The sequence below is a fragment of the Centroberyx gerrardi genome, chromosome 19, assembly GCF_048128805.1.
Source record: "Centroberyx gerrardi isolate f3 chromosome 19, fCenGer3.hap1.cur.20231027, whole genome shotgun sequence".
Lineage (NCBI taxonomy): Eukaryota > Metazoa > Chordata > Actinopteri > Beryciformes > Berycidae > Centroberyx > Centroberyx gerrardi.
In genome coordinates, this window is record NC_136015.1 from 23433988 (window position 1) to 23448496 (window position 14509).

The 14509-nt window shown below is 41.3% G+C and overlaps 1 protein-coding gene across 1 annotated transcript in view; it reads left to right on the top strand.

Moving 5' to 3' along the window:
* The first annotated feature begins 697 nt into the window (after positions 1 to 697).
* Positions 698 to 14509, top strand: part of LOC139929341 (voltage-dependent calcium channel gamma-7 subunit-like) — a 16844-nt gene continuing 3032 nt past the window's right edge. Inside the window, exons 1-3 of the mRNA XM_078290190.1 lie at positions 698 to 893; positions 3874 to 3960; positions 6773 to 6933. Of these exons, the coding sequence (XP_078146316.1) occupies positions 698 to 893; positions 3874 to 3960; positions 6773 to 6933 (444 nt within the window). The remainder of the gene's footprint in view (positions 894 to 3873; positions 3961 to 6772; positions 6934 to 14509) is intronic.

The following is a 14509-nucleotide window of genomic DNA, read 5'->3' on the forward strand; positions in this document are numbered from 1 at the left end:
GGTCAGTGTAATATTTTGAAATCCCCATTCAGTCAAAATTGGAGCAGTTTGGTCTCAGATGTCACATTTGAGTTAAACAGTTTGACCTTTAATTATAGCGCCCGATTAGACCAATCAGTATAATATGGATAGCTGGATTTAAGAAGCAGGTTTCGTGTCAGCTGGACTTACACTGCAGGAGTCGGGGCCTCAAATTTAGAAATTTCAATCTTAAATGATAGCGCCCCCATCAGGCCAATCAGTGTGATGTTTTTAAACACCAGAACAGTGTCAAGATGCATCATCCGTCCAAATTTCATTCAAAATCAGACCAGTGGTGTCTGAGATATCACATTTAAGTTAAACATTTTGACCTTTAATTATATAAATAATAATGAAAAAAAAAAACTCAGATTCTACAAATGCTACTTATTCCTATTGAAAGCTTAGCTGATGAAGACTTTGATGTACGGTCAGTTTGACAAAATGCACTTATTGTAAGTTGCTTTGGACAAAAGCGTCTGCTAAATGACATAATGTAATGTAATATATATAATATGTAATATAGCGCCCCCATTAGGCCAATTAGTGTCATTTTTTATATGGTGGAACACAGCGCGAAAATGCCATATCACCTAAAACATCATGTTTGACGGACACAACCGATCACAAACACAGTCGATCAATAAAATGAGTACTTTCCTCTCCTCCCCTGCAGATGAGTTCGTTCAGCACGCGGGCGCTGACGCTGCTCTCCTCGGTGTTCGGGGCCTGCGGTTTGCTGCTGGTGGGCGTCGCCGTGTCGACGGACTACTGGCTGCTGATGGAGGAGGGGATCGTCCTGCAGCAGAACCAGACCACCGAGGTCAAGATGGCGCTGCACTCCGGCCTGTGGAGGGTCTGCTTCGTCGCAGGTCCGCCACCGCTCTGTTACGCTTTTTTTTTTGTGCATTTAAAGCTTAAATTTGTTGTGCTTTTTCTTCTTCTTTCTGTCTATGTTTGCTTGTTGTTTATGTTGGTTCGCCCGATATAGGTTTTTTAAGGCTGATACGATACTGATATTTTTGTTGGAGTCATTCCTATGTTCCCAGGGTCCTATGTTCCCCAGTTCTAGGGTTAGGGTTAGTAGAGTTAGGGTTAGAGACCTTCAAAATCAAATAAAATGATAACCATTGGTTTTGTTGTGTCTATATAGCTGTTTTGAAGCCTTGTTCCAATAAAAAAAACTGGATAATATTTATGAAATATTTTAACTTGAAACGGGTCAAATTTGACCCAAACACAATAGGAGGGTTAATGTGTGTTAACAGAATATTGAACTGGGGAACATAGGACCCTGGACACATAGATACACTCCCTTTTTGTTTTGGAAAATCCTGAAAATCCATTATCTTTAAATTTTACTATTTTCATGCCAAAGAATTACTTCATCCCCAGAGTTTTCTTCTTTTCAGGGTGGAAAAAGCCTCTGAAACAGTATTAAGGGCATCATGGGACACTAAAACTCTCCACTGAAACCCATTCTGATTAAATTCTTAGTCAGCAGCTTGTTAACTTCAGGAAGCAAAGTCATTTCAGCCACATTTTGCAGGTCTACCGGGCTCCAAACTGTTGCTATTGGTGGAAAACTACTGCTCAGTCCAGTGGGCAGTAGGAAAACTTGCAGTGGACCTGTGCCACCAAATAATTTATGCTGTGAATTAAGTCAGAATAGTTGATGATTTATCCATTTTTAGAGCATTAGACTGCATTATGATAATGAATCATGTTTTACAGACAGGTTCACAGACTTTAACAGACTTATTTTTCTTATTTATGGTAAAAATAAGAAAAACACTCAACTGAAAACTGATCAGTTTGCACTTTGTACGTTAGCGACACTGTTTGCATGTCAAGACATTTTCCAAAGCGATATCGCGGGGCGTTCGCTCGCTCACAGCATGTTAGGAACCGGTGTCACCAGCCATTTAAGAGACAAGTGGGAAACCTGAATCCGCCATGCTGTGCCTTTCTGTCTGTCTCTTCAGTTTAACTCACACAAATACACCAAACAGCAGAACGAAAAGAGAGAACATGCACACACACACACACACACACAAAATGCAACGCACAAGCAAATACACCAAACACCTGCTACCTGAAAAAACCCCAAACAAACTAAAAACAGAACAACAACAGATTGTGTAGCCTACATTCCCACAGTGCATTTGTGGCGTTGACATATAAACCTATTTAACGATCAGTTTAGTTGAAAGTGATTTCAGCTCTGTGGTTCAGCTGATCAGCTGCTTTCATCTCTTCTATGGAGAACAGTAACATTAGTTTACTGGCTAGCTAGTTAGCATTAGCAACTAACAACTAGCCTAACCCTAAACTGCTAGCAAACATATCTTATAGCATATTACATGGCTACAGGCTACACACAGAAGCACTTACACAACAATGTGCTGTAAAATGGTCGAGTATGTTGTCTTTTGATCATAACAATTGATCAACAACAACATTTAGCTACATATATCACTATTTATGTCACTATTTACATCACTATTTCGCAGCAGTCCACGCAAGCTAACAGATGAAGAACACAGAAGTTAAGTTCTCCTGTCCTCAAAACTACTTTGCATATGAAGAGGATTATGGGAGATTAGAATGGCAGCTAAAGCGTGAAGATTTACAGTTGAAGTTTTCACAATAATATCACTTTGTTTTATTAATTATATAATGCAGCACAGAGCTGATTTGTACATAAAGTCATAAACCACAACATGATGAAGTTTCAAAGAAGAGTGAAGAGTCTCACCTCTGTTTTGAATTTGGGTGTTGAAGAACAAGACACTGTGGCAAAAGAGAAGTGTTCATTCACACAGACACACACACACACACACACACACACACATACAAACAAGCATCTTTATTACTGTAGCTGTCTCTGCCGGGTCATGGCGGTGTGGCTCTGGGGAGGCGGCCATGTTTGTGTTTCCCTGTTGTCTGACGCCTGGTACAAAAGGTCAGAGGAGGGAGACGCTGGTGGCATTTGGAATGGCTGTTTCTTCTGCGCGTGTGTGTGTGTGTGTGTGTGTGTGTGTGTGAGAGAGAGAGAGAGAGAGAGAGAGAGAGAGAGAAGAGGAGAGAGAGACAGCAAGAGACCATGTGTTTGTATGCGTCACAAGTATTTTTGTGTATACTATGTTTGTATGTTTTGTGTTCGTGTGTCTGTATTGTGTGTGTGTGTGTGTGTGTGTGTGTGTGTGTGTGTGTGTGTGAGAGAGAGAGAGAGAGAGAAGAGGAGAGAGAGACAGCAAGAGACCATGCGTTTGTATGCGTCACTACAAGTATTTTTGTGTATACTATGTTTGTATGTTTTGTGTTCGTGTGTCTGTATTGTGTGTGTGTGTGTGTGTGTGTGTGTGTGTGTGTGTGTGTGTGTGTGTCAGGTTAATAGCCGTCTCTGAATTCAGCTGCTGTCTCTCCTCCGCTCAGCTAAAACCTTGTTTCCTCGAACCTCCTGACCTCCAACTCTCCCTCCCTCTCCTTCACTTTTTTCTGTCACTTTCATCTTGTTCCTCTCTCTCTCTCTCTCTCTCTCTCTCTCTCTCTCTCCCTTTCTCTTTTATTTGTCCTTTTCTAAATCTATCTTTGTTTGTCTCCTCTGACGCTCTGTCTCGGTTTCTCTCTCTGTCCTCCTCGGTGTTTTTTAACCTCTATTTTTCGTTTTATGCCTTTATTCAGGTTTTATTTCCATATGCAAATATTTCCATATTTTTCTGACCCAAAGAAGACCCAAATAAATCTGACTCAATCACACACCCACACATCTCTCTCTCTCTCTGTTTCTCTACTTATCTTTCTTTCTTTCTTTCTTTCTTTCTTTCTTTCTTTCTTTCTGTCTCTCAGGACCTGAGAAGGGCAGATGTGTGGCGTCAGAGTATTTCACCGAGCCAGAGATAGAGATTACTACAGAGAATACTGCCAACATACTCAGTGAGTTGACCACACACACACACACACACACACACACACACACACACACACACACACACACACAGTCCTGTCTCTCTTCACTGATCTATCTTGAGGTATTGAAAGGTGGACGGCTCATATTCTCCTTCATAAATCAAATTCGTACAAGACCGTCTCCACACTTACATCAATTCTACTTTTTAACACCGTTGTCGGTTTTGGCAAAACGAGATGCCGACACTTAAATGAAAGTTAGTGCAAGTCTCTGACCGCAGAAATGTATGTAGGACCTCAAATTTGCCAAAAATGTTCAGTTTAGCACTAAGTTACCACTCTGTATATTAAAAACGTTAACACAACAGTTCTATACAGGGACTAAAAAAGTATTTAAAAAAATGCTTCTATATAACCCTTTTTAACATTGTTTACATCATTGTCTTTTTATGATTTTTAAATCATGAAATTTAGAAACTAGTGTTACTTACTAATCACAAAAATGTATGTAGCCTATAGCACCTCAAACGTAGGTGCTATAGGATCTAAAAGTTACCAAAAATGCACATCAAATTTGACCAAAAATGGTTCTGTATACCATCTTCATCAGGAACATTCAGCACTTCACTACTAATTTGAATGAAGCATTCAAAATCAAAGTAGTCCACCCTAGCTCTCATGATGAAAGCTGTGCTGAAGCTGCTGAGCTGCTGGGTACCACTTTGGTTTTGTGTGCTTCATGCAAACCGGCAGTACTTCCCAAAAGGGGAAGAATAAATATTGTTTATTTCTTGAACCGTGTCTCCGATGTTCCTGATGTCTAAGACCTGTGAAGAGTTGTAAAGCTTTATAAACCTAAAGAGAATGTACAATAAAAACAGCATCAAAAAGCACTGAATGTTACTGATGGAGGTGTTTTACAGAACCGTTTCTGGTATCTTTCACTCGCTCCCAATCTCTCTTCTACCTGCTGACAAACATAAAACAGACAGGTACAGTAGAAGAGGTTTCATTGGGTTGTGTCAAGTGCCACTCATCTCTCTCCAGCTTCCAACCAATGCTTCACCTTTATTTTCTATTTTCTATCAACAAGGTTACCAAAAACTCCCAATATATGGGGCGAAGAACCTCTGAAAAAACATATTTCTTCCAAGTAATCCTGTGTAAATTGAACATATTTTCTCACTAAAGCAGTCGTGATCGTCGTTCCCCAGGGAACCAAAAGAAAAATAATACATCAGCTGCGTATTTCTGAACACATTTTGGAGACAGAGAAGGCGTTCTGTTCTGCGAACCGTCGAATCGCTGCAGTCTTGTGTAAGTAACAACTTAATCTGTCTGCCATGAGCTTCCATTTACCACCAAACGCTCACCGAAATCCCAAAGAACTTCTGAAGAACCATATTTTCTGTGTAAATTGAACGTATTTTTTTCCTCCAAAGCAGCCGATGATCGCCGAGAGCCGGCCCACGTTCCCCCGGGGGAACCGCTCCGTCCCACAGCTGTTTTAATGATTTAAGATGTTGACACTGTGAACTCGACGGAAAGCGCCTTCAAAGTGCTTTTTCCCCCCGCCGCAGTGCGTTCTGTCTCTTTGAAGTTAAACACACACACACACACACACACACACACACACACTGTTGTTTGGGATACACCAGAGGGAAGACATTTGCCCCGTTTACCGCTAGATAAATTTCCCCAGGTAGACGCGCAAGTCATAACACTGTAGTGGCACAGTGGGAGAATTTACTGAATAAAACATGGATTTCTGTGCTCAACAAAACTCAGACAGAGATCCGGTCGCTCTCTGTTTATGAGCAGAGGAAGTTATTGCGTCACCCGGATGTTTCTGAACACATTTCGGAGACGTCCCGTCATCGGAGAAGTCGTGGATTTCCGTCGGATCGTCGCAATCTCATTTCCTTCATTTCCTTGTTTTTTTAAGGGAGAAGCATCATTCATAGTGCTGTGATTGCGCTGGAGAGCAAACCAATTATTTCTCGACATGTCACGGTTACAGAGCTGCTAATAAAACGCTGGGGATGTTTCCTGTGAAGAGCGTCTCCAGATTCTTGTTTCTGTAAACTGACGGTTTCTTTGCGTATCGATGAACGAGGCGTGTGACGAGCTCGCTAACGCAGGCCGACTTCATTATTCGTAGTTTGCTCTAGTGAGCCGGCTCGTGTCTTTGCCTTTAACAACTCTGAAACATCATTTACCGTCTGTAGAAATAACTCAAGGAAGGAATTTGATGCGTTTTTCCTCACTGATGATTCAATGGAGGAGACAGTGAGGAATCCAAGTTCAAGTTCGCTGCATTTTAGACTCAGTTTGGTTCATCCCACCAAAAACACAAAAAACCACAAACACGAAAAAAGTTTTTCAATTAAATTGTTAAAAAACATTCCAGAAGGAACATTTAAAAGTGATTTAGACACTCAGCAGTCTTCAACTAAACCCCTTTTACCCCTTTTACCCCTTTTTCCTTTGCAAGTGCCTGCATTATTATTAGTCTACAACTTTTTTACACTTTCTTTTAAACTTTTGCATGTATGTCTCTCTCTCTCTCTCTCTCTCTCTCTCTCTCTCTCTCTCTCTCTCTCTCTCTCTCTCTCTCTCTCTTTCTCTCTCTCCCTCTCTCTCTCCCTCTCCCTGTCTCTCTCTCTATCCCTCTCTCTCTCTCTCTCCCTCTCTCTCTCTCCCTCTCACTCTCTCCCCCTCTCTCTCTCCCTCTCTCTCTCTCTCTCCCTCTCTCTCTCCCTCTCCCTGTCTCTCTCTCTCTCTCTCTCTCCCTCTCTCTCTCTCTCTCTCTCTCTCTCTCTCTCTCTCTCTCTCCCAGAAATGGTGCGGACCGCCACTCCCTTCCCCATGGTCTCCCTGCTCTTCGTCTTCACCGCCTTCGTCATCAGCAACATCGGACACATCCGGCCGCAGCGCACCATCCTCGCCTTCGTCTCCGGAATATTCTTCATACTGTCAGGTAATGTGCTCATACAATATGTGTGTGTGTGTGTGTGTGTGTGTGTGTGTTGGAACGCAAAACTTATGAGTCTCAAGTGAGTCTCAAATGACGGGTTGACAGAAAATTGAGCGTATCCCAGGTGCACAGTTTAAATGAAGTGCACACTTTGTTTCTCAGTAAATTTTGCTCATCATCAGGTTTACTTGTATTCACTTCAACTCAAACTTTGTTTCCCTCTAAGGGAGATGATGTTTGCAGACAGGACTGACAATTAAAACACACACAACGCTCATTTTATATTCTTGTGCGACAGCTCCGGTCTCTAGGCGTCTCGTGTCACGGTTTGTTTCCATATTTTCCAATTACTCTGCTGTGTCCGCTAGCCGCTGCAAAGCAGTCTGGGAGACAGACCTGGTGCAGAGCTGCTGGAGGAGGAGCGGATGGAGCGTCTGCACAAAATAAATGTTTTCTATCGATACAAAATGCAGCTTTCTCAATATAAAGCCATGCATAGGCTGCATTATTTCTAAAAGTAAATCTAGTAAGCGCTATCCTTCTCAAGTCAAGTTTAACTTTATCATCCATTTAGGAAATTCATCTGGTCCCTGGTGCACAAACACACACACACACAGTAACAATAAGACATCAACAACAAAAAAACAAACAACAGCAATTCTAAAAAATACATTTTACCGGTCTAAAGTAGTTCAGTCTCAGGTAGTTATAGTCTAAAATAAATAAGTGGGTTTGGAGCAATAAAAGTATTTGCACAGTGCAATGAGATAAAACATTAACGTAAAACTAGATAAAACAAAATTCAGTACTGACTGTTGAATAAATGAATGAATGAATAAATGAATGAATGAATGAATGAATGAATGAATGAATGAATGAATGAATGGCAGCAGGAACAAAAGGCTGCTTGAACCTGGTTGTTTTAACTGTGCGCTGCAGTTTTCTGCCTCTCTGACTCACTTTATATTTCTGATGTGAGCTGTAAGCAGCTAATGTGAGAGCTGCTGTTCTGGTCTCTGCCTGCTGGCTGACTTCCTCCAGCTTCACTCGAAGGTTATAAACAGTTACACTGAAGGACCGGGAGCCGACGTCTTCTCTGAGCTGCTTCAGATGGATTAATGAGAACTGGAAAGCCTTTATCAAGACCGGGTCGCTCAGGAGATTTGAAAAGGTTTTGGGTTCTGAACTGTATTTGGTCCTTGCCTCATATTAAGTCTTTTTATGTTCTGAATAGGCAATTTTGAGTAGTTTAATTTTGTTTGTCGGTTGTCGTTTTCTTTATTTATGGAGAACATTTTTGTTACATTTGCATCGAAAAACCTAAAACTAAAATTCAGAAAACACCAAAAACACAATAAACAGAATACAAACATAAAATCACATTAAAACACATAAAAATCACCACAACATATAATGTACAGACACAGATGTGTTGATGAGGCCAGACAGGGAGCCAAAAACTCAATATAGTGCAATAAAAGTTAATTTCATCGGTGCAAAATAAAAAAAACAGTTGTGTCATGAGGAACTATTTGGGTCACATCAGACTCGAGTCAGTTTTATTCACTTGAGACTTGACTTGACTTGGGTTCTGGTGACTTGGGACTTGACTCTGACTTGTACTTTGATGACTTGAAAAGGTTTCTAAAGTCTTGACTTGAGATCTTGTGTTTGTGTAAATGACTTAGATTGAAAGTGATGAGATTTGTTCCAGCAGACGACTGAATTTAAATTCTGTTTTCTGAATTTGTATGGAATGATTGAATTTATTGAAGTTGAAACTGAAAATCAAACTTGATTCATTCGTTTAGACTTGAGACTTGACTTGACATTAATGACATGGACTTGACTTGGTAATCTACATTTAGACTTGGGACTTGACTTGAGACTTGAGCCTCAAGACTTGAGAGACCAGTTCAAATCCCCGGACAGAAGAGGAAAATATGAGTAGAAGTGGAAGTGAATGAGCAACACTCTCAGTTCCTCTACTGGAGCTGGACAGTGTCAAACAGGGCAGCTCCCAGGTGTGTGTGTGTGTGTGTGTGTGTGTGTGTGTGTGTGTGTGTGTGTGTGTGCGTGCGTGTGTGTGTGTGTGTGTGTATGTGAAAGACTCCCCCTCGCTTGTCTGCTTAAATAAGCTTTTTAAAAAGCAGCAGTGCAGAAGCAGTGAAGCAGGCGAGTTAAAAGTGAAGTTTCCACAAAGTTAATAATAAAAGTAAAGCTGACTGGATGGAAGATTTACTGAGCAGGTTTTCTTTCCACCTCACCAGTGACAGCTTGTCAGACTCTACCTTGTTCTCGCTGCTGGCTGAAAAGTGAACGGGATTTAATTCCAAATAATTGCTCTCCACCGAGCGAGCTGCGGGGAAGCGGCGGCTTGATGTTTGGCTTCGGGCTTTCGGTTAAAACTTTGACTTTAACCAAACAGTCTAGAAAGCTGCTTTGTAGTTTGACATTTCAATCAGTCCGTCAGTAATGAGGAGGCTGGTTTTCTTCGGGAGAATACATTTCTGAACCGAGTCATCTTCAAATTAAATTCCTCAGCTGCGTCTCTCGGCCTGATGAGCGGACCGGACCGACCGTCACTGTTTCCAGTCAAATTATATTCCAGACATTTAGCCGTGACCCTCGGGCGCAGAGTGGAGCCTTACTGGATGAGATTTTGATCACATCTCTAATTAATAGACTCACATTTATTCTATTGCCAAACCGGACTATATTTGGACCAATCAGTGAGGGTCTGTGGGAGAGAGGGAGGCAGAATGTATATTTAAAGTCTTTCCATAGAGGACTCGGGCCCGATCTGGGTCAAATAGCATTCGTGGTGTTTGTTTTAATCTGCTCGGAGTACCAGATGGGTGGAGTTTGCCATGTAGAACAATGCAGAACATTTAGATCACAGGGAAGAATTTGACAGTCAAGATAAAACACAAAGATAAAACACTGTACTTTTCTGTGATCGCCATCTTAAACAGTTCACTAAAACTCTGTCTAATGAACAAGTTACTTTTTTATTTTATTTTATTGAACACAAAAAAACAAACAGCACAACAACAATTATCAGACATATACAACATACATATAAACACAAACACTAACGCCTGACACATGGCATTTGGCCTAACAATAGTAGTAGTAAAGTAGTAAAGTAATAAATAGTAAAGTAAACAGTAAAGTAAGCAAAGTAAAATTCTTTACCAGCATTGTGAAGATTATCCACATTATGATTTGGGAAACTCACCTAATTCCCATAAATAAAGAAACAAATTTTGTGAAAATTTTGAAACCGATTAATACTAGGTCTACATTTCTGTGACATCTCCCATTATTATTAAAATAAATCTTGCTAAAAATGTAAATTCATATCTGAACACATCTTTTGAACTTTCCTCCAAAATGCAGATACAATATGTCAGCACCAGTTGACGGACAGTTAACTATCGACAGTCTGGACCACCTGACTGAATGTTCTGTTTCATTCTCTTAAAGTTATTTTGATCTAAAGGCTTCTGCTTAAATGCTTGAAATGAGTTCCTTAGACAAATATAAATAGTGAAGTTGATCCTATGTATGAATTTCTTTCCAAAGCCTTTCCATCAAGGCAAAGGGCGGCTACTTGAATCTAAAATAGAAGATAGTTTTGATTTGTTTAACTCTTTTTTGGTCGCTGCATAATTCCATTTGTGTTATTTCATAGTTTTGATGTTTTTACTGTTATTCTAAAATGTGGAAAACAGTAAAAATAAAGAAAAATGTGGAGTGTCCAAACTTTTGACTGCTAGTGTACATACAGTATATATTTATGTAGACAAGCTACTTGTGAGTCATGTGACTTCTGTTTACAAGTCCTAGTTCACTTGTAATTGGTCAGTTTGAAGCTAAACGAACCAAATACAACAAATACAACAAAGTCAACCTTTCCACGTTCGGACCAAAGAGAACAAACTGTAGGTGTGACCAGCTCGCCTGTTTAGATATGAGGCAGCATCTAACAGAACCCGGTCCCTCCGTCTGGTCCCTGGCCCCCGGGTGGAGAGACGTTTCACTTAGCTCTCTGTCTCCCTGCTGACAGCAGGGTGACGTCACCTCCGGGTGCCTCCGCCCGCTCTGCTCCGGGACAGGTCGAGGTGAGAGAGGGTGACTATACTCTCTCTCTCTCTCTCTCCCTCTCTCTCTCTCTCTCTCTCTCTCTCTCTCTCTCTCTCTCTCTCTCTCTCTCTCTCTCTCTCTCAGCAGACAGGATGACATCACCTTCCTGTTTGGGCTGTTACATTTTTTTTTTTTCACATGGTGGACGTTTCACCCACAGATGCTAACTTAGCATGGTGGCTGCTGACTGGACACTTTCAGAGCCATGACAGCCACGCTCTCATTATAGCATGAGAAACACACACACACACACACACACACACACACACACACACACTCACACACACACATTGGCAACAGCATTTAACAAGGCAACTGCAGTGCTTTATTCTTGCATTCAATGAAAAGGTGAAGTTGTTCTGTTGATTTGCTGTTTTTGTTGCTTTCTCTCTCACTATATATGTATTTATTTAAAAAGTAATTTCAACAACTGGAAACTGTCTGGCAGCTTTTGTCAGCAGATGAGAAAAGAAGAAGAAGAAGGAGAAGAAGAAGAAGAAGAAGCACACAAAGAAAAGGCACCACAAAGAAAGAAATCAATGATTCCCATTTTCACCTCAGTAACTAACAGCATAATGATAACGTTTGATGCTGGAGTTATATCCCGCGCTTCTGTTGTTTCCTTTCTGTTTACCATGAAAGAAGAAGAAGAAGAAGAAGAAGAAGAAGAATGTGTTTTTCATCAAAAGGGAGCGGCGCATTATTGCTCACACAGCGGGGGGGCAGAGAGGAGACGGAGGAGCGGAGCGTTTTAAACACACTTAATGCCGTTTTGCAGCGGAATTGCTTTGCTTGTCTCAGCCGAGTTGCGTTTTGTGTTTGTCATGGAAACCGGCCGTCAGCGGACGAGCACCCCGGGGTGACTACATGGCTGCTCTCCCTTTATTTTCTCCCTTTCGTCCTTAAATCGTCTCATCATCATCTCTCTCCTCCCATTCTCTCTCTCTTTCTCGCTCTGTCTCTCTCGCTCTCTGGCATTCTATTCCCTCTCCCCTGTGAATGTGTGCGTGTGTGTGTTTGTGTGTGTGTGTGTGTGTGTGTGCGGGTGTGTGTGTGTGTGTGTGTGTGTGTGTGTGTGTGTGCGTGTGTGTGTGTGTGTGTGTGTGTGTGTACATGCTGTGCCCACGCAATATGTCCAGGAGGCTGTTGCTGAGAGGAGCAGTCAGCCGCAACGCTGCCATCTGCTGGCTCTTATAGGGAATGACAGGTCTCTCTCTCTCTCTCCCTCTCTCTCTCTCTCTCTCTCTCTCTCTCTTTCTCTCTTTCTATCTTTCACATGATCTTTCTCTCCGTCACTTCCTCTCCTTCTTCTACTCTAAAGAGAGACATAAAGAGAGACTGGTGGCATGTCTAGGCAGTTAAAGAGTTCCTTCATTTTTTTATTGTTTTTATTTAGTCTCCATCTTTGTTGCTGTGGTGTTTCTGCACTGCACTTCCCACAGATCACCTGTCAATCAAACAGTGTGGGGGCGGGGCTTGGATTTTCTGTTGATGCAGTTTGAGTTTCTCTTTTCTTGCTCATGCGAACCACCCAGTTCTTCTTCTTCTTCTTCTGTTTATTACAAACAAACCGAGAAACTGTTTAGAATAGCAGATGGAGAAGCTTTCATGACACGGATATAGGCTGACTCACTATTGTTTTATATCAACATACATCGAACTCCCATGATAGAGAGCAGTAAAACAGATTTATATTTATATGAAGATGTCACAGATGATACGACTCTCTCTGCAGCCTGGCTGGCCTGTCCCTCCTGGCCTGGTTTCTGGTCAGACAGGCCTACTTTTCATTTGCTTTAATTAGACTCATTTTAACCATTTTGACTGCAACACCAAACAATATTAATGTTCAATAGGACCAGACGGATGGCTTAATAATCTGTTTCCAAAAGACTGTTCTCTCTTTTTTTTTTCTGGCAGCAATAATTAGTTTTTTTTATGCAGCTGTTGTGTGTTTATGTGCCAGCAAGCAGAGCAAAGGATGGGCATATTAAAGTCACTTCCAAAGCATTATATATGTATTAAATAAATAAAACAGGGTTAGGGTAGGGCTGGGCGATACTGACCAAATCAAATATCACAATATTTTAGACCGAATACCTCGATATCGATAATGTGACTGTGTATTTTGGGGGAATGAGGATTCATGCTTTCATAAGATGTTTACACACAAGAAATTTGAAAATTAGTAATGATCATTAGTAATCAGATGTGTAATCAGTAATAATAATGTGGATATGATGAGCAGGTAAAGCCAATCATTGTTCGTTTCAAGTTCAGAAAATTGTGCCACTTCACTGTAAAGCAACTTTTAAGACCAGGAAGAAGTGACATTTAAGTTATTTCACAATATTAAGATCCCAGACGATATCTAGTCTCATATCACAGTATCGATATCGTACGATATATCGCCCCGCCCCAGGTTAGGGTTAACTGTACCTGAAGTTCATTGTTTAATATCTGTAAAGTGTAGTGGATCCAGCCTGTTATCTGTTTATCAGCCAAAGAGTTGAGTTACCTGCTTTCCTTTAAAATGGATCATGACTTCATTTTTAACTATCAACATTTTTGGAAGAGCTGGTGTCACTTTTTTCAAACGGTGGGCAGCACATTTTGAAATTAAACTTCAGATCATCTCTTTTTCCTGTTGAACATACTGTTTGTACGTCAACCTTTTTCATATCAAGGACCCTAATTTAGTCCACATTAGAGCCACAGACCCCCATTTGATGAGATTTTGTCTCTCGGACCCAAATGTGAGAATATTTTTGTTTATGTCAGATAGTTTATGTTTTTGTCCAGAATCTCATGACTATCTGTATTAAGAAATAACAGAGAAACTATCAAAAACAGTCATTCTTCTACATTCTCTAATTGTGTTAACTTCTTGTAAATTAAATAATACTTAAGTTTAACAATTCATCAATTTTGCTGGGGACCCCGCCGGAACCCCCTCAAGGACCCCTAGTGGTCCCCGGCCCCGCGCGTTGAGAACCGCCGTGTTAAAGTATGAGTGATCTGAGGTGGTTTGACAGCTGTGAGGTGATTTTTTTTTAAGCGGCAGCAGAGTTTGCGTCCTGTCCTGCTCAGTTCGTGTTTAGTGTGTCAGACCAGCAGAGTCCTGCTGCTGGAGGACTTTAGGGGTCAGCTGCAGTGGCTGCTCCGTCGACAGGGGAACCAGCACCGACACACTCCTAATGAGTGTGTGTGTGTGTGTGTGTGTGTGAGTGAGGCTAGTGTGTGTATATGCATATGTGTGTACTTTTGGTGCACTTGTGTGTCTTTGACCGCAAGCGGAATTGCATGTTAGTGTGAGTACTTGCATGTGTGAGTGTGTTTGCTGTGTGTGCACGCGTGTGTGTAGTGTGTGTGTGTCGTGCTGTGTTGTGTGTGTGTGTCTATCTCCCCTGTCTGTGTCCTTGTTTATCTCCTTACCACAGCCCAACCAGT